The sequence below is a fragment of the Felis catus genome, chromosome B3 (genome assembly GCF_018350175.1).
Source record: "Felis catus isolate Fca126 chromosome B3, F.catus_Fca126_mat1.0, whole genome shotgun sequence".
Taxonomy (NCBI): Eukaryota; Metazoa; Chordata; class Mammalia; order Carnivora; family Felidae; genus Felis; species Felis catus.
This window is the reverse complement of record NC_058373.1, coordinates 110979823-111006805: the sequence shown is the minus strand read 5'-3', so window position 1 is coordinate 111006805 and position 26983 is coordinate 110979823. Positions and strand designations below refer to the sequence as shown.

Sequence of the window (26983 nt, the reverse complement as noted above, 5' to 3'; positions counted from 1 at the left end):
ACTGCATATCTGGGGCTGAAAACATCGTAGGTGGCCCGACTCGGTCTAGAACCATGGAAGCTTTGGCTCCCTGCACACTTCCTTCCGTGGGGGAATGACCAGCACCAGCCTGCTGTGAGCAGTCTTTGGGACTGAGTGTCTGAGAGAAGGCAGGTGCAGTTCATGCCCTTGGAGCAACTCACCTGCTCTGCGACTCCTCACCATTACCCCGACCATGACTGATGTCAGCCGCATGACCCTGTGGAGGCAGAGTGGAAGGCAGAGGTATAGCAGGCAGTGCCATGCAGGGGGGCAAGGGCACAGGCGGTCTCCAGCACCAGTAATATCACTCACTGAAAGACTTTCCAAGACAAACTTCATCTCTTCTGCCCGGTGCAAGCTGAGCCACTGAAAGCCATTATTTCTAGAAAATCACACTGTCCTCCTAAGGGTCCCTTTGATTTTGTGCCCGTGGAAGGCAACAGCCAAAGAAAAACACATGCACAGTAATATATAGGTTTCAGTTGTAGTCTGAGTTGAGGGAACATGTATCCCAATCCTCTTCCTCATCTTTCAGATCTAGGCAGACCCTGACCTCTCAGTGGCACAGTTCAGAGCCTGGCCCTCCGCAGACAATAAACGTCTGTGCCAAGTGAGAACAACTTGCTGGGGCAGGTCGGAGTCAATCCTGCATCCCTCCCTCCCTTTTTTCCTCCCCATTTGACCTTTGGGGCTCTAGTTTCCTGCAAGTAGTGAATTATTCATGTTTGCACATAGATATCAAATTGGCCCTTCCCAGGTTGCCAGCAGGGTGGGGCAGGTAGGTGGCTTTGTTCAGAGTCTGTAAATAGGAGGAGCAACCTCCTTGTTGAAACAGCACTTACAGGTGGGTGACTGTTTTTGCTAAGTCATCCTGGGGATGCTCAAAGCCCCATTGTGAAATCCTTCCTGTCTGGCCAGGCTCCTCCTTCCTCCCCACCCCTTTAACAGACCCTTAAGCGGGCTCACACCATTCTGCAGGTCTCAGTCTGCACCTTCACCATGGCTTACATAGCCAAGTCTTTCTACGACCTCAGCGCTATCAGCCTGGATGGGGAGAAGGTAGATTTCAATACGTTCCGAGGCAGGGCAGTGCTGATTGAGAATGTGGCCTCGCTCTGAGGCACAACCACTCGGGACTTCACCCAGCTCAACGAGCTGCAATGCCGCTTTCCCAGGCGCCTGGTGGTTCTTGGCTTCCCTTGCAATCAATTTGGACATCAGGTGAGGGGTCCCTTGCATTGTACCCAAGGAGGTGGGATGGTGAAGCTTTGGTAGGCTAAGGGGAGGGGGAGGATGACCGTGTGTTGGAGTGTCTGGAATCACAGGTATGTTTTGTTAATCTAGGTCTTTAGGTACATGTGAATACCAAGGGGAAGTGTATGTGGTTCTAACTATGTTTAAACACTGTTTATTGTCTTTCCATTACACTCCATGAGGGCTGGTACCAGGTCTGTTTTTCTCTCCACTGTAGAGAGGGCACTCATTAAATATCCGCTGAATGGATGAGTGGAGGACATAGATCAACAGTCAAACTAGGATTGGACTGACCCAGGGGACCTTGGTTCCAGCTAGACATGGTTTTGCTATTTAGCGGCTCTGTGCCCTACAAAGAGTCACTTGATTTTTCTGTTTTAGTTTCCTCATCTGTAAATGCGGGATAGTATCATTTATCTCACAGGATGACTGGGAGGTTCAGAGGATAAGATACACAAAAATACCTTGAAAAATACAAGGTAATATGCAAGTGTAAGCAACTGTATTATTTAGATTAAAGGATTTTGTTTTAAATCGGCCAAGTGGAGGGTGATTTTGGTGGAAAGCTAAGGGTTTACAATATGCACGTGTTTCCTCTGGGCATCACATGCACCTCTTTGGCTCTGATTTGTGTGTGTGTGTGTGTGTGTGTGTGTGTGTGTGTGTGTCCCATTTGGATCGAATCTCTGTTTCTGATTACTGGGTCAAGTTATAGATCTTCAGCCCACACACTTCAAGTTCTCTTCTATTTTCACTTATTATTTTAACAGCAAAAGCAGGCAGAGTGTCCTCAAGTGAACCCTCTAATTATAACCCCCTTAGTTCGATTCACAGCGGCGTGAAGGCAAGGAAGAGATTAGCAGGGATACAAGCAGGAAGGCTGAAGTGTCTTTGGCTAGTGACAAATGTGAGCTCGAACCATCACGGCTTTCATTGTTCCTTCCCTGTCTCCGTCTGTTTCTAGGCTTGGCCAGGGCAGGCGAGAGAAAGGGCAAAACCTCTTTAGGAGTATCTCTTTGGCCTGAGAGGTGCCTCCACCCTTTACACCATCACCTCAGGCTAGCTAGTGGCTGGAGGGAATCCATAACCTACCCGGTAGCCAGTCAGCCATTTGCACGAAGAGATAAGAAGTCTAATAGAGATCACCCCTGGGCTCAAGATGTCATGATGGCCTGGAACTGACTGTACTGATTGGTTCTAGCAGGTCAGAGGCAAGAACTTTCTCCCACAGGGAGATATCTGACTCCTAGACTCAGGGGGAGGGGTGGAAAATAAGGGTTTCTAAGGGCCTTTGGAGTTGTCAGGGGCGGGGAATGCCCAGTGGGAATAGGGCAGGGATGGCCCTGGGGAGGGAAAGACGGGTAGCAGGTTCAGAGCTAAAGCATTCACAGCTGAGTACAGTGAGTGTGGGGGGCAGGAGTTTTGGGATAGCAGTCTGGAAGCACAAGGAATGATAACTACACATTCACAACCTTTAGCCCTCAAGCACTTATTTCCTTAACTTTCCTTCCCCTGGCCTATTCCAGAACCCTAAACACTCTATCCTATTTAATTCTATTTAATTCATCCCTGTTTATCACTGAGCAATTCCATTTAGAGTACATTCATTGTTATCTCTAACTCACTTCGCCTTTGTGGCACCTTTGATTTCCTTGGATGGCATCTTCACCAAAGCTTCCTCCTACTTACACTTGAGATCTAGGACAAAGCAAGATGAAAGCAAGAAGCTATAAATCCCATTTATATGAGCAGGATGGAGGCAGAGGCTATCACACTCACATATAACTAGAAGCCATGGAGGCAAATCAGGGCAGAGGAAAAGGGAAGGTGGTGGCAGGACGTGTGTGTGAGTGCCTGTGTGTAGGTAGTGGATGGGAGAGTTCTAGGTGGTAGGACTTGAGCCTTCTTTCCCTTTCTGTCTCCTGCTCTGAACTCAAGCTTCCTTGAAGTTTCAGACAGATACCCTAAAAACTGTCCAGGGTAGTTTGGAGAGAGAAAGAATCGTTCAAAGTGCTAAATCATTGACTTTAAGAACAGCCAAGCTAGGAACCGCAAGGACTTTCAGGAATGGCCTAGCAAACCATCAAACAACAGCCGTGAGTGGGAAAACTCCAAGTCAAGAGTAGGACAAAGCCAGTGAAGAAGGAAAGAGAAAGAACAGAGGAAAAAAACGCTACATAGAAAAGAATAGTCCTGGGAACGGCATATAGGAGGGTGAAAGATTTTTTGTGGATCCTTCATTTCCCCCTTCCCTCTTCCATGCTCTTTGTCTTTTTCCTCCCCCAGGAGAACTGTCAGAATGAGGAGATCCTGAACAGTCTCAAGTATGTGCGCCCTGGGGGTGGATTCCAGCCCACCTTTACCCTTGTCCAAAAGTGTGAGGTGAATGGTCAGAACGAGCATCCCGTCTTCGCCTACCTGAAGGACAAGCTCCCCTACCCGTATGATGACCCATTTTCCCTCATGACCGACCCCAAGTTCATCATTTGGAGCCCGGTACGCCGCTCAGATGTGGCCTGGAACTTTGAGAAGTTCCTTATTGGGCCGGAAGGGGAGCCCTTCCGCCGCTACAGTCGCACCTTCCCTACCATCAACATTGAGCCTGACATCAAGCGCCTCCTCAAAGTTGCCATATAGACACAAGCTTCTCAGCACACAGACCTATTCCATCCAGCCCTTAGGTATCTTTCCTTAGGATTCAGAATGCCCTCAGGAGATACTGCTGGACCAAAGCTTTCCCTTGGGATCAGCCCCTTTCATTGAAGAGCCTTGCCTTTCCGGTCTGCCTATCTCCCTTCCCTCCCCCCAGCCTTCTGGTTGGTGATTCTACTTGGAGCTCAAGACTTGGGTGGATCTGGGCCTTCACAGAATGATGGCATCTTCCTAAACTGTATGGGCGGTGTCTGAGGAGTGTGAAGGGCTCGGAGCCAGCCTGCTAGATGAGTCCAATAAAGGGCAGGTGTGGAAATGGTCGGGCTCTCTGTGTCTTCTTCCCGGACAGAGGGTAGAGGGATGGTACAAAACCACAGGTGAGCCAGACAGCCGGGAGCACACAAAGGCTTGATAGAGGGAGGCTCTCTCATCAGGGGGACACCGTAATAACTGTCTGGTCAGGTCAGGGTCTGCGGTGGCAAGTGGAGTTGCAGGAAATCTGAATTATACTATTACTCTATGGCTCCTCCAGAACTGGGCAAAGGGTGGTGATGAGAGGTAAAGCAAAGGAAAAGTCAGTGGTCCTTCCGTGCGGTATACTGGGAGGTTCGTTAGAGGACTCCAATCAGGAAGCTGTTGCTATCAGTGTAGGTTCTGGGCCAACTATGCATGACCTGCACTTTGAGATGTTGCTGGGACATGAATTTGGTCAACTCTAACTGACAGCAAGGGTATGGAGGGTGCAGTTACTGGGAACACGAAGAACACCTACCCTTTTCTCCTTGCCTTGCTGAGTAACATTTGCTTTGCTCCTTTAAAAACAATTTTTTTTAATCTTTTTTATTTTTGAGAGAGAGAGAGAGTGCGAGCAGGGGAGGAACAGAGACAGAGGGAGACACAGAATCTGAAGCAGGCTCTAGGCTCTGAGCTGTCAGCACAGAGCCCGACACAGAGCTCGAACCCACAGAACCACAAGATCGTGACCTGAGCTGAAGTCGGACACTTAACTGACTGAGCCACCCAGGCACCCGATCCTTTGGTCCTTTTTACAGTTCACAGTCCACCCTTGTCTTTCTCAAACTCACATGTTCACAAATTCAGGCATAAGACAAACTGGTTTAGACATGAATGATTTCATTTTGAATTCCATGAGGGTGGGAATGGAAGAGGGCCTCCCTTCAGACAGTCAGACTGTTCATAACCTGCCAACATGAGAGCTATTCTCTGTGAGAACAGGGGTCTGCCAAATGGCTTTGTAAGGATGGTGCCCCAGATTCCTCAGCTAGCACAGGCATACTCAAAAGGCACCAACACCTCCAAGGCCAGGTCCTATCATGTTCTAGAAAAGACACCTGCTGAAAGGCCACTGCCCTGTCACTTTGCCTTACAAACGTCTTCCTGGAAACTTCTCACGTTACCTTTCCTTCTTTGACCACTAGATGGAACATTTTACTTTTTTCACTGAAGCCCTGAAGGGACAGTTCTCCAAACTGGTCACACTGCTTAAAACCCCCAATGCTGAGGGGGAAATCCCTTTCCTGTTATGTTCCCTACACTATTTTCTAAGCATCTGCATCATCTGAGAAGTAAATGTGGAATACAGGCTAAAGATCCTCCCTGTCTGACCCTCAGTTAAAGCTATGTCATCTGCGGTGCTTTATTTCAAAAAGGGTAACCTGAGCATTACAGTGGGAATCCCCTGGCATGCTTTTCAGGGCCTTCTGCTAAATTAAGGCTACCCTTACACTGACTCTTGGAAACGCAAGCCTTTCAAGATTCCTGTTCTTAAAGCCAACAGCTGGGGTATGGGTTTTTTGAGGGCAGGACGAGGCACTGATTTTAGAGGAAAAACTGCAGGGATACATCACTTCTCTGAAGAAGTACAGAATACATATTGGAGGCTAGTATGATTTGTGCATCATCTCGATAGTGCTATAGCTTATTGCTATGTCTAGTAACAGAGCAACTATCCTGGATGTTGGCATTATGCCACAGGCAATTTAGGGCCTGATATGCCTGATATGTGTTGGGTCTTTTCCTTGAGGCTCAAGTTGAAGGAATTACCTAAAGATTCCCAAAGGATTAGGAATTACAGAAATGATTTTGCAGAGAGAGTCAGTAAGGGCCATAATGCTAGGAAAAGGGCTCCTCATTTGGGCAGGGGAAATGCTCCCTGCTTCAGAAGGGACCTGACCAGTTTGGCCCAGGAGGGAACAGGGAGGGCCGGACTGGGGGAACCTGTCTTACAAGGACATTTCATTTTTACTAAATCTTTAGTTGTGCTGTTGTTAAAATGAAAAGAAGTGAGAAATTGTTTCCTTTATTCCTCATCTTGCTTGTCTCCTTTTACAGCCTCAGCAGTATCAGCTTATGGTCATAAACAGACATGGCAAAGCTTAATATAATCAACCACTTTCAATCTTTTAATCAAATTTCCCTAGAGGCACTCAGGAGGCAGGGAGGTGTGTCATAAACAAGCTTTCCCGAAGAGCTGAGGTAATGCCACTCCGTTTAGAGGAGGGATAGAGACAATCGCTTCTCTGAGGACTTGAACAAAAAAATAAAGCTTGGAGTAAATGATTTTAGGGAACCAAGGGACAAAGACTAAAATTTATTATTTCTATGACTATGTTCCCACAGCTATGTCTCCTCAGTTTAAGAAACACTGAGCCAGGGGCGCCTGGGTGGCGCAGTCGGTTAAGCGTCCGACTTCAGCCAGGTCACGATCTCGCGGTCCGTGAGTTCGCGCCCCGCATCGGGCTCTGGGCTGATGGCTCAGAGCCTGGAGCCTGTTTCAGATTCTGTGTCTCCCTCTCTCTCTGCCCCTCCCCCGTTCATGCTCTGTCTCTCTCTGTCCCAAAAATAAAGAAAAAACGTTGAAAAAAAAATTAAAAAAAAAAGAAACACTGAGCCAAACTCTAATTGGTGACATCAAATCTGATTTCTCATAATCACCATTACAACTGTCATCCAAACTATCATTTATTGAATATTTACTATATTCACACACTGCACTGAGTCCTTTGTATATCTTAGGTTACTTAATTCTCATACTGATTTTATGAAGAATTTTTGTCTCTATTTAAAGAGAAGGTAATTGAGCAAGACACCTGCCAAGGACAAAGGGCTCTAAGTAGAAGAGTTGAAAAGTTAAACCCAGGTCAGTCTGACTATAAAGGCTGTACCCTTTATTTCTGAGTGAGAGAGAGAGAGAGAGAAACAGAGTGCGAGTGGGGGAGGGGTAGAGACAGAGGGAGACACAGAATCCCAAGCAGGCTCTGAGCTATCAGCACAAAGCCTGATGCAGGGCTCAAACTCATGAACAGCTAATCATGACCTGAGCCAAAGTCAGACACTTAACCAACTGAGCCACCCAGGCGCCCCTAAAGCCTGTACTCTTAATCACAACATGATAGTGTTTCCCTCCATCTCAAAGTTCCTTCATAAAGACCACTGATAGTTGCCTATAACAGCATTGCACAACTTAAAATCATTTTTGTCATTTTCACTTACATTATATCATTTGATTTAAAACTCTCTGGAGAAAGCATGATTATTTCTATTTTTCCATCGAAGAAGCAATGTACACTCAGTGACTTGCCCAGTGTCCCAACATGAGCAGGTGGCAAAGCTAATTTTAGACCTAAGTCTCCTGGTTTCCTTTGATCCAAACACACTGTATCTACCATAGAGACTGTACTACAGTCAAGAAACACACAGCCTAAAATTGAGAGTCTCAAATTCAGTGAAGTAACTTAACCTTGCTCACAAAAAAGAATAAAATGGAAAGAATTCTTGATACCTTGATAAAAAACACTAAACATATAACTCTTAGTAATTACTTATAAGTAATGAATCATATCTGGTTGTGCCCAGAATATATCATATATGAATTAATTAGTATTGTCAGAACCCAAGACCATTGGAGAAAGACTTGGCCAGCTAAAACAACACAACAAACATGTTGAGCTTTGAACTCCAAGAGCCTAAGTAGGCAGACTCCAGATCTATACATCATGGAACAAGTAGACCAAGAACGAGGGGCCAGAACAAGCCCACTTTCCCAATTACATCTATAGGTGATTTCTTTTCTTTCTTGTATCTCAGGAAGGAAAGTAAAGACTGATGTTTTTGCCTGGCTCCCCTTTATTTGAACAGAAAAATACAGATTCAGTGGAACTGGGTTGAAGAGGTCTTTATTTGATTAGACCCATAAAAGAATTCTAGAAGATAAAGAAAGTATCACAAAACACAGCACAAGGTTGGTTTAATAATGACATGTGGATAGGACCTTATGTTTTAAATTTTGTAGGATATAGTCCAAAACAGATAGATAATTATACAGTCTGTAATAGACAAGGATATCAGTAGGGGCTTATAAAGTCATACCCTTGAACTCCAAATGACTAAGTTGGAAGCATTAGCAAACTCCAAGAAGGGACAATTCAGAGGCTATAATGGGCTTAGTGCTGCTATTTAAAGTAATGAAGCATTTTCTCTGCTTTCTGGATCCATTTCACCAAACGATTTCCTCAGCAGGTCAGATATAGATTTGCAGAAAAGTGGAAAACATCTTCCAGGAATAACACAACTGATCCCTGAGGAGCAGATGACTTAACTTTTCTGAATAACAAATCTTGGTCTGATGTGCCTAGATTCCGCAGAGTGCTGTCACTGACAGTCTCAACTTGTTCCTAACCTTGCCAGACCCTTAGACTTCATGTGTGCCAAGCAGAAGTGTTGAGAGGGAGCCACTGTACTAGTTGTGTGACCTTAAGCTCCTTTAACTTCTTTGTGCTTTAGTTTCTTTGGCTCTAAAATTGGGATAACAATAGTACCTACTTCATGGAATTGTTAATGAGGATGAAGTAAGTGTTTAAAAGGGCCCTGGCATACAGTAAGTGCTCAATAAACCTCAGCATAAGCGTTCCTGTTACACAACAAAACTTCTCTGGTATCAACAATGAACACCTTGCTCACCTCACTTTAGCAAAGCTTTAGTTCAGAATTTCCAAATTTCTTGGATATGAAGAGGAAACAATTTTGTTTCTAATGCCTGACCCTTTAAGTTTTGGTCTCAGACTGAGAAGAATCAACCAAAGCCATCTCATTGCATCTAGTACTTGATATGCTTTCCAACACATTTTATATTCATTATTCATTTGGATCTTCTAACAATACTGTGAAGGAAGTAAAATATCAATTTTTATTAGCCTAATCTAATAGAAATGGGACAATAAAGACCAGAGTAACACTTTGCTTAATGGTTATACTGTTACCAATGGCAGAGAGGCCTAAATTCCAGGGTTTATAACACCCAAGCCAGTGTTCTTTCAACTACACAAGGTGAGATATTCTAAGATCTCTTTGGAGAAGCTGAAATCATTCTATTTACTTATGTTAATTAAAGTCTACACTTTATTCAGGTTTTGCTAGCTTTAACCAAATGCACTTTTTCTGTCCCAGGATCCCATCCAGGATACCTCATTACATTTAGTTGTCATGTCTCTTTAGTGAGAGTTTCCCAGACTTGTCTTTAATGGCCTTGACAATTTTGAGGAGTAAAGGTCAGGTATTTTGCAGAACGGCTCTCAAGTGGGATTTGTCTGATGTTTTTCCCATGAATAGAGTTATGGGTTTTTGGGAGGAAGACCACAAAGGCAAAGTGCCCTCCCATCATATCATATCAAGGGTACATGTTATTATCAACAGGATGATCACTGAGGATGTTAATCTTGGTCACTTGGCTGAGCTAGTGTTTGTCAGGTTTTCCCACTGTTACTTTTCTCGTTTTGCATGCTCAACTCTACCCAATTCTGCTCTACAGTCGGGAGTTGCTATTTATAACTCACACTTAAGGAGTAGGGAACATCTACATAACATTATTTGAAATTCTTCTGCATGGGCAATTTGTCTACTCTTCCAATTCATGTATTTACTTATTCAATCATTCATTTATATCAGTAAGGACTCATAGATATTTATAGTTTGGATTATAATCCAATACTACTTTATTCTGTTGCTCAAACTGTTCCAACTTTGGTCACAGGGAGCTCCTTGAGTTGGCTTTTTTGCCCCTTTGACATACTCCCAATCATTGTGTTTTGTGAGGGGTTTTTTTTGAGCACTTTCTTTGTGACACAAAATGCTCCAAGCTCGTCTTGTATATTTACTGCCCTCGTCCTAGAATCAATCACTTTTCCAAGGAGTCCTGGTTCCTTTTATTGGAACCAAGATGTGGGCATTAGGTATACTCCCATTCTAGTCATATCTTCCAGCCATATAACTTCTAACAGAGATTTTTCATTCTGGCTTCATTCTGATGTGAACTGGGAACTTTAGCAGAGGAGCTCAGCATAATCCCCTAAATTACTTTTTCTTTCTAAGGATAGTTAAGTCTAAGCAGAAAAAAATATGCAACTAATTTCCATTATAAACTAAGTAAGACAAACCATCAGGCTTGCTATATTGTAAACCAACACAACATAGTTACTGAAGAACTGCAGGGATCCTCAGAATAACAGAGTCATTTGTCGAGGGTCATCAGGGAGAATACTGATAGTATCTTCAGCTTTGCCACATAACAGACACAGCATGGTATACTCCTAGAACAAGATAAAGTGCATAATTACATTGAGGAACAGGGAGAAAGACACTCCATAACTTACTCTGGTAAAGCTATTCTCTACAAATTGGAGTGGATATTCCTTCTGTACATTATATCAGTTTCTTCAACCCCTACCAGGGATGTCTTAGGTTTATTCTGTGTATCCTGAAATCTTTTGTTTATATAAATTGAATACAAGCTGATGCTCTATTTACTACATATACAGGAATGTCATCTTGGAAATGCATGGCTATATCTTGGATTTAAAACACATCTTGGGCTTGGTTAGAAGTGCTGCTATTTAAAGTAGTAGTGAAGCAATTTGATTCCCTAAAGACAAATTCCTGTTTTTAGAGTTGTTCCTTTCTAGATTACTTAAGACTACTAAGCAACAAAAATGATTTTTAAAGTGAAAGAAAGGTCCCAAACTGAAAAAACTATTTTTATCAACTCTAAGAAAATAAACAATTATGTTATATCCACTAGTATGTCATGCCTCATATTTAGATAGCTAACTGTCTGGAACTTGATCTATTTAAGAAGTTTATGTTTCTTGGGCTTAACAAATGTCCAGGCTGATAAAAAAGAATGAAATCTTGCCAACTGCAATGACACGGATGGAGCCAGAGAGTATAATGCCAAGTGAAATAAGTCAGTCACAGAAAGACAAATACCATATAGTTAATTTCACTCACATGTGGAATTTAAGAAACAAAGCAAATGAGCAAAGGAAAAAACAGAGAGAAATCAAGAAACAGACTCTTAACTACACAGAATAAACTGATGGTTACCAGAGGGGAGGTGGTGGGGATGGTGAAATAGGTGACGGGGATTAAGGAGGGCACTTGTTGTGATGAACAGTGGGTGATGTGTAGAAGTGTTGAATCACTATATTGTGCACCTAAAACTAATGTAACACTGTATGTTAACTTATACTTGGATTAAAATTTTTAAAAATATCCAGCCTGGTGACAGAAGGGATTTTGTTTTAGGCAAAACTCTTAGGGCAAAGTCCTGTTTTTACAGTTATCTCTTTCTAGAATAAACTATATAAACATATTTCTTTTCAAACTTTTGCTTTAAAACCTCTTTATCTTCTTTAAGAAAACAAATATTAATGCTAAATCTATTAGTATTTCCACATTTCCAACTGAGATTGTTAAGCTGTCTGGGAATTGATCAGTCAAGGCAGTTTGTGTTTCATGGGTCTAGACAGTCACTAGAGGGTCACAGAGATAAACAATGACGGTGGTTCAGACACTCAGACCTAGACAACTGGATTTCCATTTCCTATGAGTGAGTTCAGCAGGGAGCTTAGTTGTGGCAATGGAAAGATTGTTTCTTAAACACCACACTTAATTTTGAGGTCTACTCCACACACACAATAGAGACAGAGGCCAGAGCTTAGAGAACAAATACAGGTCTCATAAATTAAAAAATGAAATAAAAATCCACCCTCTACAAGGTCTTTTACTGCTTTCAAATACTTCTGCTTTCACCTGCCAGACATTACTAGTAGTAGGATGTCAACCTATCACTGGAAACGAAGAAGAAAACAATAATAAAGTCAAAATGGGAAAATGGGCAAAGCTAGACAAACATCTGAATTTTCAACCAACGTATCCATTGACAAGTTTTTATTTAGTGCTTAAATGTTTTGCAATGTGTTAGGTGCACTGGCAGACATGAGAGAAAACAAGGACAAGGTCTGACCTTGCAAAATTTACAATCTAACTTGGGAACAAGAAAAAACCTAGCACGTGGTATGATCTGGAAAGATTATTAAATAAGTAACACTGATTACACCTATAATCTTTAATTTATTGGTAGTCTGGAATCCAAATTTCACCATAGGTCAATTATTTGGAATTCAAAAGCAGTTTCCCATAGAAGTAAATGTTGTACATAGCAGTTAGGTTCCCAGGAAATTCCAAGGAGTCTTTTAAATTCGTATTGCACAAGACTACAGAATCTAACCATACAGAGCAGTGCTTCGGTGGGAAAATACATCTAGAATTCTAGCTTGGAATGCCAGGAACACATCCCCCTGTGCTGCCAGGGTCAGGACACCTTTTATCAAAACTGGCCAAGTTGGGAGAGTAAGAATTCCTCCCAGTCATTCATGGAGACCCTCAAAGGCTCCACCTGGGCAAAGTATAGAGGTAGAGATTCACAAGAAAGGGTGGATTGTGGGGAATTACCTTTGGGTAAAATCAGATCCTTTGTTTTATTCTGAGGGTCCCATGGCTCTTTTTTTCTATTACTACCTGCTATTTCTGACCCCAAGTCCTCCCATTCCCTGGTCCAAAGAGGAACAGAAGGCAATCTCACAGGTGCCCTTTTGTTTCCTGAGGCAAACACACAGCCCTTTTAGTGGTTTTTAGGGTGATATAAAAAAACAAAGGATACCTGTAGTCATTTACAATGTAGTTTCTGTTTTAAACTCTGTACTTCTGTCTCTACTTTCCCCTACTACTTGTGCCATCAGAAATCACTTTAACAATGATATTATGGTTATTTTAAAAACAGAACCCTTATCTTTTAGAGATATGTACTGAAATATTTAAGAAGTAGTGATATATTTGGGATTTGATTCAAAATAATCCTGTAGGGATGTGGGAATGGTGAGATACAAACAAAGCAAACTGAAGCTGGGTAGTGGAGGTTAAAACACTATCCTACCTACTTTTGCCCATAAGACATTTAAAACAAAGCAAAACAAACAAAACGTTACCAATGGTGGGAATCCCACCCGAACTTGAACTATTGATTGGGTAAAATGGGGGCTGGCGTAGGGTGGGGACAAGGAAGTAGGTTACTGAAGCAGAGAACAAAGAGTTCTTGTGCCAGGCAGGCTAAGAAGGAAGTTCCCAAGTGGCTATTCACATGAGTCAGTCCCCGTACAAGGAAAGGGAGAAAGCAGTATGGGCTGGACTATCATGAACAAGGAGGAGAGAGAATTTAAGTTCTGCTTGAAAGAGGTAAGATTTAGTTGATGTGAAGGTAGAGAAACGGACTAGTCAAATCAAGGAAAAAGCATGAATAAGGACAGTGATAGGGAAAGAGCAAGCATATCCCATACGGAGCAGCAGGAGTGACAAGACGGTATGTGTAAGCAAGATTAACTTGAGGGCAGTGTGTAGAACTACAGTTTGGGGGCTGCTGCAGTAACTTAGGTTTGAGCAGGTATGGTCCTTGACAGGAGGTATGGCAGCAGGGCCAAAAGGCAAGAGAAACAAAGGAAGAAAGGAGGGTAGGCAGAAGGACATTTGGGAGACAGCTGATGGGTTTCAAGTGAGCCTGAGTGTGTGTGTGCTCACTATTTGAGAAAGTAAAGAGAAAGTTCCAGATAAGAGACCAAAATTCAGGGGGAAATCAGGGAACAATAGGAAAGGAAACCAGGGGAAAAGCAAGAGGATTCAAAATTTTTTACATTTTTCTTTCTTTTTAAATCTTTTTTAAAAAATTTAAAAAGAAAGAAAAAAAATCTGGCACCATGAACCTGAAGGGAAGAAATCCTTCAAAAACAATGGTTGACAAAACCAGACCCACAAGAGATGTCAAAAGAGCTAAGGACTGACGTAAGGTCACATGATTTGGCTACATGATAAGAGACCTCTGAGAGAACGGTTTTAGTGAAGTGAACATAAAAACCCATTTGTAGGTGGTTACGAGGAACACAGGGAAATAAGGAAAACAGGTTAAAGACCTACTCTAGTAGGTCAAAGATGTAGGTATGGGAAATGAAAACATTTTAAATTTATTTTTAATAAGTGAAGAATCAAGTACATTTCTTAGTGTAAGAAATGGTTTAAATCCCAGGAAGACAAAGATGATGCTAGACAAAGAGCAGATTGATGAAGACATGTGGAAAGGGTAGCCCTTAGAGAGGAGTAAATAAGAATCTTCCTCTCTAATGGGACAGAAGGAAGAGTGTGAATTAGGGCAATGATGTGTGTGGTAAGCCAGAGACCAGGGGAAATAAGGGAAGGGAGCATGGGCCAGCCCCATGAGAACCTTGAAACAAGGAGCTTAGATATTACACTGTAGCTAAAATGAACTATGGAAAGGCCAAAGAGGTGGTCTCAAGCATTGTTTTCAGAAAACTAATCTGTAGGACACAGAATACAGGTGGAAGGAAGCAGATGTTGAGAGAAGATGAGGTAGCCTAGTTTGAGTTTTTTTTCCAAGAGAATTTCACACTGTCCAGGCATTGTGAATACAAGCCATCTTCCTCTATCTTCTTCCTACCCCAGAGTAATTTCTGGGGCAGCTTTGAAAATGGCTGTGTTCAGTCATAAAGGAAAATCAGGTAGAGCAAAGTCTAGCTATGATAGATAATATCTCAGTCAGGGCAATCTTCATATTCATTTAGGGCTCTAAAAAGCTCACAGGGACTCCAGGAGCCCTCTTTTCTTCTCATGAAAGACAGAGGTTCTCCTTTAAACCCAAGATATGCTCCTTCCCCTATTTGGCCACTATGCATTCATTGAGATCTTGATTTTGCCCTAAGTTACATATACCATATAAATATTTTTTGAGGCATAATTTTTGGATGCTGAGGAGACGTGGTCAAGATGTTGTACAGATTAAGCAAACATATGAGACCAGATTCTGACAGGTGAATAAGTGAATTAAAAAAAAAAAAAAAAGAATGAGAGTGGTTACACTGTAAGATTCTATTATGGAAAATTATTATTTTTTTCTAATTAAAATACTACCCAAATTTGAAGCACTTAAAATTCCCTTGCCTGGGGTACCTGGGTGGCTCAGTCGGTTAAGCGTCCGACTTCAGCTCAGGTCACGATCTCGCGGTCCACGAGTTCGAGCCCCGCGTCAGGCTCTGGGCTGATGGCTCAGAGCCTGGAGCCTGCTTCCGATTCTGTGTTTCCCTCTCTCTCTGCCCCTCCCCCGTTAATGCTGTGTCTCTCTCTGTCTCAAAAATAAATAAATGTTAAAAAAAAAATTCCCTTGCCTGTTAAAAGGTCTAAGCTGATATTTATATCTGATAGATGAATATGTAGTTCACTTTAAATAAGTAACTCAACCTGAAGGCTTGAAAAAGGAGGCAGTAAGGGACAGACACAGGTTCGTGTGTCTTCATGATTTCCCGTTTACCCTTGGTTTTTCCCCACTGTCTAGCTTTTCTTCCTGACCCTCAGATCTGTGAATCTTTAGCAGCTCAGGCATTCAGAAGCCTTCTGTACAATTCTTTGTGTGCTCTCACAACTGTACAAGGCATCATATTTATTATAAATACTTATTCTCTACCTTTATAGTGGTCCAGGTTCTTTCTTCCAACCTTGATACATCCATCCTATCATTTTACGATGAATAATATTAAAATGTCTTACCACAATTGAGACTACAGAGTTGCTCAGCTCTACATGCCTATTGGGGAAGACAAAGATAACCTCCTTATCAGAATTTCCAAGCTCAGCAAGTATGGTGGCAATGGGCAGGCTAACACTCATAAAGCCAACAATTGTGCAATTACATAACTGGACAGAAAAAAAAGACACAATAGTAACCTCAAAAGAAGCCACAATGTGCTGTTCTTTATAAACATAAACGACAGGCCTGAGATATCATTTGTAAGGCACGCATTTTGATTAGACTCTTGCGAAGACAGGTTTGAACAGATATACTCACATCTAAAGCGTCTCTCTTAACATACACAAGTAGAAGACAGGGATGGTCTCCTTTAATACCCGCTAATACTTCATTTATTAAAACTATCTAGATTTATAAAAATGCTTTCATTATCCCCTCCCCCACAATAACACACTACATTTATACATTTACCTGAAATTCATCCATGATACTGAACGTGTACTCATGCCTGGCTACTACGTGATGACAATTCTTACACAGATCTGCCAAAACAGAGAGAGACTTAAATAATTAAGTCTTGGAAGATGTCTTAAGACAGTAAAATTTCTATTCTCTGCATGGTATTACTTTAAAAGAATCTTAAGTGATATATTTAACAGAGCAGCTGGAAACCCATTATAATATCTACCTTGATAAGAAATCCAAAATCTGTCACATAGCAATACTACATAATGAAGGGCCTCAACTCAGAGGTTTAACAAGCATATATTAATTCCCATTCTCAGAACCTATAGAAACTGCTAGTAAAACCAATCATAAATAAAAAAGTCGATGCTAGACATTATAAAGTGAATTTAATGGCAACGAAAGACTCTACTAGAAACATGATAATAACTATGATTTTTTGAGTGCTTACTGTGTGCCAGAAACTGTTTTAAATACTTTTTATCTGTTTATTTAATCTTCTCAAAACCCAAAGAAGTAGATACTTGTTATCACCTTTTTAAGGATTAGGAAACAAAGACACGCCCTGGTTAAGTAATTATTAGCAAGACTGCCGAGCTAGGAAGTATTGGCAATAGAATTCAAACCCATGCATTCTGGCTCCAGGGCCCTTGCTCTTACCTACTATGTCCTACTACCTGGTACAAAATAGAGTTTAAAGGGTTATGTCTAAAAGAAAGAAAAAGATTTTTCTACTTTAGAACACTTTTGATAGTCTGATTCAATTCTAAAGGCTTAGTGTCTTTCATAACCTGTTTTCAAAATATCATTATTTGTACATTTATTCCTCATATTCAGAACATACCAAAGCACCAAGAGAGAAGCAAAATGGAGATGTGAACAGTTTAAATTCTTGTCACTATACCCTAAAATGTATATGGGCTTCCTTTACTAAATTAAATGGCCCTAAAATGCATATGCACTTAATTTACTCATAGAAATTCTTAGTGCCAACCTCAGAATTGATTCACGTTCATTATACATAGTTGATTGATTTGGTTTCCCAGTATTGAGGATGAGGAGCGGCATATGAAGGTAGCACAGCAAAAGAAATAACCAACTGACAATGAGATGGGAGACAAAAAAAAAAAAAAACCCACGAGAAAGAAACGACAAAAAACCCCATTACATCCAGGGTCATTTAGTACAGCAGCAAACAGCCCTAAACACTTTAGTGGCTGTTGGAAGACATCACTGTATTAGACTACAGTAAAAAAAAAAAAAAAAAGAAAAAAGAAAAAGAAAACACATGAATGACCCTAAGGTTAAAAAAAAGGTCTCTATATCTTGTTTCAGAAGGCATAAAGGCTTTAAAAACAAACAAACAAACAAACAAAAAATGGTACCTGAGTCATAGGCTTCATTTATCTGCAAAAATCACTCAGGCAGAGTATCTGATGATGCTATCATCATCTGTATTTTCCTCTTAAAAGACTAACTAGCATCTCAAGTTACAATACAATATTGAAATAGGCCTCATAAAATAAAATATATCAATAGGCACAACGTATCAGCTTTTAAAAGCTGGTATCTCCTATCAGACTTGCACGAAAATAAAGAATCTACTTACGATCATAGGTAACTATTTCTTCTCCATCCTCCTCCTTCAAAGATTTGTTTGTGATCAGCATAAAATCCCGCTTATTGCACACTGCACAGCCTGTAAAGTTCAGCAAGAAAGATCCATTCTCCAGGCAGATGTTACCCTAAAATATTAAAAATAGGAATTTAATTTTCTTCTATTTCAAAACCCTTGGTGAAAATAATTAATAGACTAAAAATTTCTAAAGGCAAAAAAACATGGCTAGAATTTACTTGCTTGAAATCTGTACCAAGTAATTTTTGAAATTACTAGCTTTCCTCTAGAAGGGCTATTTATGGCAAATAAAACTGAAGCAGTGTTAAAGCTGTTAAGTCTCTGAGGACAGCAACTGTATCCGAGAGGACTAAATGCATATGGATTTTTAGAAACACACCGAAGCTTTAATAATATAAAATATGAAAAAGAAAAATTAGAAAAATCCAATAGCCAACAATATTTAAATGAGGCAGATCCTAAAACTAGAATTAAAACTGAACTAATGATAAAAAATGATCTTATACAATGTGTTGCTCAGTTGATTGTTGAAATAACATTTTCTGATGCCTTAAAAATAACACAAAATAAGCAAACAAGAATAAACCCTCAGCTCTATAGATGTCAATCCTTAAGGGTATGTGTGATTCAGGCAGTGAAGATAAGCTCTCAACTCATCAGCCTGACACCATGGCATTCAAGGGAGAAAGGGTTTTGCTTCATCACTAAGAAACTGTTAACAACTTATGCTCCTGGCTCAAGGGAGTTCTTTTCTAGAGGCTTATCAGTAATTGTTCAGAAAGTCATTTTATAAATAATCTAATTCAACCTCATTCTGACCAATAGGGTATTTTTAACAGTTGATGTGACTAAAAACCAGTCAAATCAATATTTCTCCAATGCAGCTATGCGCCCGATACTGTGCAAAGCACAGGGAAGGATTAGAGGGTGAGTCATATCTTTCCACCTTTGAGGAGCTTATGAACTCTCAGGAAGACCAACTTTAAGCGATGCCACAAGTGAAGCCTTCCTGGATTCCCAGCACCACAGTTAACCTCTCCCTTTTGAGTGGCTCCTTGAGGCTATGTACTAAGAAAGAGATTTACTCTGTTGGGGCAAGGGGGGTGGAGAAGTGAGGAAATCAATCTAACTATGTAGTCGGGAGATACTAAATCATAGACACAGCAACTTAATTACTAAAGGTGGAAAAAAAGGCCTTGAGGTTAAAGTATAAATTTCCAGCTATTAAAAACAGGTGCTTTGCTTTTTTAAAAAATAAACTTCACTGAAGTATAATTTATATACAATAAAATCCACACATTGTAAGGGTATACGTGAATGACTTATATACCAATATATATAGGCATATATTTCAACGTAACCACTACCTCAATCAAGATATAAAAAGTTTTATCTTCCCAGGAAGTTCTTTTATGCTTTGCAGTCTATCTCCAACCCCTTCTCAGGTACCCCTTGATCCAATTTCTATCTCTAGTTATTAGTTTTGGTTGTTATAAAATTTTATATAAATAGAATCATGCAGTATACTCTTCTGCATCTAGTTTCTTTTGTTCAACATAAAGTCCATGTTAATCATTTATGTTGTTGTATCCATTGGTAATTTATTGCTTTTTATTGCCAAATCTATTGCATGGATTCATCTGTCAATAGACTTTCAGGTCCTTTTCAGTTTGGGGCTATTATGAATAAAGCAGCTACAAAGATTCATTGTCTTATGTAGACATATGCCCTTCTCTTGAGTAAACATCTAGCAGTGGAACTGCTGAGTCATATGGTAAAAATATGGTCCATACAAACTTTAGAACTGCCAGTTCGTTTTCCAAAGTTTCCCATTTTCCATTCCCACCAGAATTGTGTGAGTTCCAGTTGCTCCATATCCTCACCAACCTAGATACTGTGTCTTCTTATTTTAGCCATCCTAGTCATGGAGAGGTATCTCATAGTAGTTTTTATTTGGGATTTCCCTCATGACTAACAACGTTAAGCATCTTCTCAGGGTGCCTACACATGTGCCTTCTTTTGTGGAGTGTCTATTCAAGTCTTGTCCACTTTTGTTTATCTTATTATTTAGTTATAAGAATTATTGAGTTATAAAAGTTTTTTTTTTTTTAAAGTTTACTTATTTATTGTGAGAGAGAGCACAAGTGGGGATGGGGCAGAGAGAGAGAGGGAGAGAGAAAATCCCAAGCAGGCTCTGTGCTGTGAGTGCAGAGCCCAACACGAGGCTCGATATCATGACTTGAGCTGAAATCAAGAGGCAGATGCTCAACTGAGCCACCCAGTGCCCCATAAGAGTTCTTTATATATCTTAGATACAAATCTTCTCAGATCGGTATTACAAATATTTTGTTACTGATGTGTTTTTTAAATAATGTCTTTTGAAGAACAGTTGATTTTTATGAAGTCTAATTTATCAAAGCTTTTCTTTCACTATTTGTATTTGTCTTCTAAGTCTAGTATTTTTCATCTGTGAAAAATATCTACAAGTCTCCAGAAAAATTTATGAAACCCAAATAAATAATTAAATATTTAGGGGTGCCTGGGTGGCTCCGTCGGTTAAGCGTCCAACTTAGAGCTTCTCAACATGCTAATCCATTATTTTTCTCTGCCACGGGTAGACTATTCTTGCTACCACTACCTTATTGTCCCTTTGCTAAGTTCAAAGTGACTTCTGTTCTTACTCCCCTCAGAAATATCTCATGACTTCAATAACCCCCAGAGTTGTAAGGACCTTTGAGATTTCAAATGGTCAATTTAGCTTCTCCTGAACAACAGAAGAGAGTTCAATTCCTCTCAGGGTTGCCTGTTCCATTTTGAAAATCTGTTAAAGTTCTTTATTCTGATCCAAAGCCTAAACCCAATAACATCCACCCACTATTTCTAAATCTGCCTTCTGAAATTCCAAAAAGTTTAATTCTTACTCATGACAGCCCTTTAATTATTTTAGAACAGAATAAAGTCAGAAAAAAGTGCTTATGAAAGGCACCTTCCTGGTTTTCCAATCGCCTCATTCTTTTTCTCTACTCTTTTTCTTATACTTTATTTTCATTTTCTAAATTAATTTATTCCTTGAAGCCCAGTCTTTGATTCTACTTGATTCTCCAGTCTTTTTCTAAGAAAACAGATCATTTCTATTTTGACACTTTTATTTGGCTAACTCATCTGTTTGAATCTTGCACCTATACTGCAATCTTATATTTTCACTTGACTCCTCGGGTGTTACATTCTCAATCTTGGATGAAACATGATAAAAACAATCTGACCATGTGCCCCCCAATTTTGGTTCTCTCTCACACATGCCACCAATTTCTGTAATGAATGTAAATGTAAAACCTAAGATCACCTGTAGGTCTTCCCTCCATTAAATTGGCTGAGTCCTATTAATTCTTTCTTCGAAATGAGGCTTTCATTATCTCATGCCTACCCTACTGTTTTCATGACTCCCCAAAAACTCTGTAGGGCTCTCCCTTTTACATTCCCCCCATCCCATAACCTCAACATACAGCCATAGACTCATTTCCCTAAATAACAGATTTCAGAATTATTTTCCTATTCACTTTTTTTGATGGGTGCTCAATGCCTAAAGTGTAAAACCTAAATTTCCTCATACAATTTTAAAATCTTTTGATTGGCTCAATTCTTAAGAACCCAACCTAATCTCTTTAATACTCTTCACTACAAACACCTCCTTCACATGGTCTCTGAAAAGTGCAGTGTTCATTACTGGATTCATAAAAATTTATTTTTAAACTTTAAAAAAAGTATGAAATAGAATGCAATACAGAAAAGCGTATGAAACAGCACAATGCCTCTAGCTAGTAGTCAGTAGTACCCCCAGTTGTGACAACTAAAACTGTCTACAGATAGTGCCAAATGTCCCCTGGGAGGCAAAAGTCACACCTAGTTGAGAACCACTGCTCTAATTCATTCCATTATTCATTCATGGTGTTCCATTCTATGGCTATATCCCACTTTTCCAGTCTACTCCGACAAGTTATGCTCTTACGAACATTCTTACACAAGTTTCCAAGAACATATGTACATTTCTTTCTCTAGAAATGTACTTTCTTTCTCTAGAAATGCATTTATTTCCCTAGAATGAGAATTGCTGGGTCTTTCAGTATGCAAATCTTTGATAATACTAAACCTTTTTCCCAGGAGGCCGTACCATGACTGTTCATGTTACACCTCTTTCCCCAAAGCGAAGTATTACTCAAAATATTAAGAGGCAGAAGCAGCTATAGATCTTCTGCCGCCCAACCATCACAAGAATCCTTGTTCTTATAGTCTCCAAACCTCTGGCTCCTCCTTGCCTTCTTTTCTACCCTAGTCACAACTAGCCTCCAAGTCCCAAATGAAGTCTACCTTTCTTTTGGGAGAACAGCGCTATTGCTCTCCCCTTTCTCTAAAGCTGAATATCACTTATGGACTGTACTACTCATTTTTTTGTTGTTAAATCATACTCTAAACTGTAAGCTCTCAGGAGGCAATGAAGCTGCCTTTTATTTCATCTTTGGTATCTCTTTCTGGTCTAGCCACATACATAAATGTTCAATAAGTATACCTTGAATAAATGAGAGTAAACAAGCTTCGGCAACCTCCGGAGATTGAGAGGAACAGATATTTTTTTTTAAATACTCAGGAAATCTGATTTCTGGCCTTGACTCTCAGGTTAACAGAATGTGAAATTTATTTCCCCTCTCTGGGCATTAGTTTCATCTGCAAAACCGTGTTAACGACAGATGACCTCAGAGGTCCCTTCCAGCGCTAGACTTCAGTAAGAAAAGTGAATTTCACCAAATCAAGCTTGACAATGTCATCAGCGGTGGCGGGAGGGTGTCCCTTTGTCGTCGACTGGATTGTTGGTGGTGGGGGGTTTCCTTTGTTGTACCCTGGAACTTAAGAGAAGTGGGGCGACGGCTGAGATCAGCCCCCAGGGCGTGGACCGGCGGGCAGAACCGACGGCCACCGGCCGCCCCCGCCGTCAAGTGCCTAAATACAGCTACCGGGTCACCGGAATGGGCAGAGCGGCAGGGTCGTCCCGCGCTCGGCCTCTCAGGGAAGGCCGGCCCGGGGTATGAGGAGCCTCGGGGGCTGGCCACCGGCCAAGGGGGCGAGAAGTTCTCGGCGCCCACTCGCTCACCCGGTTGGGATACTCCTTCTCCACACAGCCCCCGCACATCCCGACGCCGTTCACAAGGGCCGTCCTCTAGTGCTTCCGGAAAGACGAAGCCTCGCGAGAGCAAAGGCACGGTTGCCGCATGCGCCCCAAGTATTCTACCCTGGAGTGTTTGCTTTCGGGAAGCTACTCGAAGTCTCCGCCCCTTAGCCCCTGTTGTGAGGGCAGGGTCTGGTCTCCCAGGCAACAACGGCCGGCCAAGAGTGGGACTTCGGAAACCTTCGGAGAAAGGGGGCGGGCCCGTGGACCCTGTGGCGGGAACCCGGAAGGGAACGCGGAAGAAACAAAGTTCTGATGTAGGCTCCCTCCTAAGCCTAGGCTAGGCTGACAGAAAGGCGAGTCACGATACACACGAAAGGGAATTGTTTCTCGCTGCCTCGGCTTACCCCATACAGAAAGCTGAAATTATAGTAATTTAAATACCTTTCCATACCAGTGAGACAGGTGAATAAGCAATAACCGAAGCGTTGGCCAAGAGGCACTTAGAGATCTGCAGAGAATCTCCTAAAACTGCTAAAAAAAAAAAAAAAAAAAAAAAAAAAAAACCACAAACATTTGAAATGTTAATAAATGACCATTATTTATCCCATTAGCGATGGGAAACGCGTCGCCGAAGCACCTCAGAGGCTTGCACACACTGTGCAAATAGAAAATGGCGAGGTCCAGCCTATGGAGCTCAAAATGCTTGTGGTTGATGCCCTGCCTTTTCCTTTTCCTCCGTATTGAAAGCATCTTACTTTTCATAGTGATGTAATTAACTTGAATACGAATATCCAAAAATCTGTCTTTGTGCTTCTGAACAACCTGTCATCATACCCAGCTACACCAATAGAGATATTTAATGGGAGCATCAGCCTCCTTCCTTAACCCTGCCTATCGCAGTCAAGTCAGTGAGGAAATCAGGGAGCATATGAGACTCTGGGATCCAGGTTCTTTTTTGTTTTAAGTTTATTTATTTATTGGGGGGGGGGGTGGCACGGAGAGAAGCAGGCCTCGCAGCCAGAGCAGAGCCTGATGTGGGGCTCCATCCCACCAACCCCTAAGATCAACACCTGAGTTGAAATCAAGAGTCAGATGCTCTACTGACTGGGTCACCCAGGCGCTCTTGGGATCCAGGTTCTTTAAAGAAGAGATTAATAACCATTTCAAAGTTCACTCTACTCTTGGAATAATTGCAATGCCTTCCATTCTGTATGACATTTTCAACGTTTCAAAGTGTCATCATTTCAGTTTCTAATTTTATGCCTTTACAATCCTATAAGAATGGTAAAAAAAAAAAATGTATCTCCCCCTTTCAGATGAGGAAACAAGGAAATAAGTGGTTAAAGGTCTTATCTGTGGTAACAAAGCTGCTGGTAGTCGCCCAGGACTCGGACTTAGTTCCTACCCTGGACTCAACTTCTTTTTAATACAGGAGGTAGTAGCCACATGTGGCTATAAAGCACTTATACATGTGGCAAATTTGATCTGAGATGTATTGTAAGTACATTCTACAAACTAGACTTAGAAGACAGTATGAAAAAAATGTAAAATATTTCATCAGTAATTTTTATATTGATTACATGTTAAAATAATTGCACTAAATAAAAACATATTATTAAAGTTAATATCATCTGTGTTTTAAATCTGGCTACCAGAAAATTTTTAATTAACACTGGTAGCTTGTAATTATATTTCTGCTTGACAGGGCTGGTCTATACAATTCTCTCTCTTTTTAAAAGTTTTTTTTTAGAGACAGAGTGTATAAGCAGGGGAGAGAGGGAGAGAGAGAATTCTTTTTTTTAATGGAACACTTTGTTGCTTATTTTTTTTAGAGACAGTAGGGTACAGGGACAGAGAGAGAGAGAGAGAGAGAGAGAGAGAGAGAGAGAGAGAATCTTAAGCAGACTCCATGCTCAGCACAGAGCCCCATGGGGGTCTTGATCCCATGACTCTGGGATCATGACCTGAGCCAAATCAAGAGCCAGATGCTTAACCAACTGAGTCACCCAGGTGTCCCTCTTGAAACATTTTTAAATGTGTCCTCTGTTTTTAAAGCCGAATGCTGACTTTTAATCTTACTAACCACTGTATTTTATTCAATTCTATAGACATTTGTTGAGGACTTCGCCTTCAAGGGATTGTGTGGACAACAGAAAGATGAAAAAGACATTGTCCCTTCCTGTTCTCCAGAGACTCACGATAGAGTGGGAGAGATAAGGCGAGCATAAATACCTACAATTACTGGCAGATTGTGATTTAAGAGCACAAAATGGAGAGACTTCTTCTAGGTAGGGATTGGGAATGAGGAATTTGGGCCCTGAAGAATGTATAGGATTTCAAAAAGCAGAGAATTTTAGTATAGGAATTTCAAGTGGACCATGCCAAGAAGTTTGGATTTTATCTTGCAGGTGATAGTGAGCCACTGGGCATTTGAGCAGGAGAGTGATATCAGAGTCGTGGTTTTGGAAGATCATTTTAACAGTACTTTATTGGGAATGATTGGAACTGGAAGAGATTGGACAAGGAAAGACATACACTAACAGAAACCACAAGGGGGAGATGTATAGCTTTCTGCCTCATCACTAATAGAGAACAATAATGATTTTAAAAATCAAATAAATAAAAAATTACACTGCAGTCAAAGATCTCAAACAGTTCTTTGGCATGGAAAACAATCTACACATTTACCAGTGTTTTTTTTTTTTTTAACTTCCCAGAGTGAGATGGTATCTTGTTATTAAAATGAGCAAGTGAATAAAAAGGTCATCTTCTTAGGTGTAAACTTTGAAGAGCTGATGGCTATCCACCCAATGAAGTCCTCTATTCAAATCTAACTGTATCCAGGGTGGAAAGGCAGCAAATGAGATGGGAAGAAGTCCGCAGCACCAGAAATTGAAGCATGATTATTCCTTAAAGGAATACTAAGTTTTCCAAGGTTGACAGGTAGAAGAAAGGAAAATAGAGGCTACAAAGAAGGATATTAGCACTGGAAAAGAATGACCAAGCAGTGGTGTAAAATAAGCAAAAAAAAAAAATTACCAAAAAAGTCTATTTTCTTTTCTCTTATAGGTAATTATTTAAAACAAAGTTTGGGGGCGCCTGGGTGGCGCAGTCGGTTAAGCGTCCGACTTCAGCCAGGTCATGATCTCGCGGTCCGTGAGTTCGAGCCCCGCGTGGGGCTCTGGGCTGATGGCTCAGAGCCTGGAGCCTGTTTCCGATTCTGTGTCTCCCTCTCTCTCTGCCCCTCCCCCGTTCATGCTCTGTCTCTCTCTGTCCCAAAAATAAATAAATGTTGAAAAAAAAAATTTTAAAAAAAATAAATAAATAAAACAAAGTTTGCAGGAATTGTTTAAAGATTACCTTCCAATAGAATTTTCTCTGGGACAGTACCCATAGGAACCATTAGAAAACATATGATGTCAATAACATATATTAAGTATGCCCATGTGTTACAGTTTATGCAGGAGGTTATTTCTTGGTAAAAAGAATCCATTTAAGAAACTCTAGATGTTAAAATCGTTCAATTACATATGCTAAACTACCTCCCTGGGGCAAGATTAAAGTTTTCCCTTAAAAGTACAATTTGAATCTTCTTTAACACCCTCTTTCTAGTACCTTTTTTTTCTTTTGCCTTTTATGATGCCTGAAGCCAAGAGGCCGGAAGGATGCAGTGCTGAGCATACCTATCATTTTCATCCTTTGTTTAAAGGAATAAGAAGCACCCCGGAGCCTTTATGGTACCGCTGCCAGCCCAATTTCACAGATGGAGAGAAGCTCGTCTCTAAAGAGAAGTTCATCTGCTTGGTGAAGGTATATGTGATTCTTTCCATTATCTCAAGGGAAGTGTGAAATA

The 26983-nt window shown here is 40.9% G+C and overlaps 2 protein-coding genes across 3 annotated transcripts; one reads left to right on the top strand and one right to left on the bottom strand.

The window, feature by feature from the left end:
• The first annotated feature begins 837 nt into the window (after positions 1-837).
• Positions 838-4243, top strand: GPX2 (glutathione peroxidase 2). Its single transcript, XM_003987735.5, has 2 exons — positions 838-1242; positions 3562-4243. Exons 1-2 carry the CDS (start codon positions 1021-1023, stop codon positions 3910-3912), a joined length of 573 nt encoding a protein of 190 aa, XP_003987784.2. The 5' UTR covers positions 838-1020; the 3' UTR covers positions 3913-4243.
• A 3864-nt stretch (positions 4244-8107) lies between these two features.
• CHURC1 (churchill domain containing 1) lies at positions 8108-23269 on the bottom strand. Of its 2 annotated transcripts, none has more exons than XM_045060074.1 (4): positions 23113-23269; positions 17943-18078; positions 16340-16410; positions 8108-10532 (listed from the first exon to the last, which is right to left on the bottom strand). In XM_045060074.1, exons 1-4 carry the CDS (start codon positions 23149-23151, stop codon positions 10440-10442), a joined length of 339 nt encoding a protein of 112 aa, XP_044916009.1. In that variant the 5' UTR covers positions 23152-23269; the 3' UTR covers positions 8108-10439. The 2 variants fall into 2 exon arrangements, with proteins under 2 accessions (XP_044916009.1, XP_044916010.1); XM_045060075.1 differs by lacking the exon at positions 8108-10532 and adding an exon at positions 15505-15925.
• Positions 23270-26983: the final 3714 nt, after the last annotated feature.

Coding starts and splice junctions, on each gene's coding strand:
- CHURC1 (XM_045060074.1), bottom strand. CDS start 23,151: ATGTGCGGGGGCTGTGTGGAGAAGGAGTATCCCAACCGG. Junction 16,411..17,942: donor AGAAATAGTTACCTATGATC/GTAAGTAGATTC, acceptor CTGTTTTGGCAG/ATCTGTGTAAGAATTGTCAT. Junction 10,533..16,339: donor GTATCATGGATGAATTTCAG/GTAAATGTATAA, acceptor ATCTTGTTCTAG/GAGTATACCATGCTGTGTCT.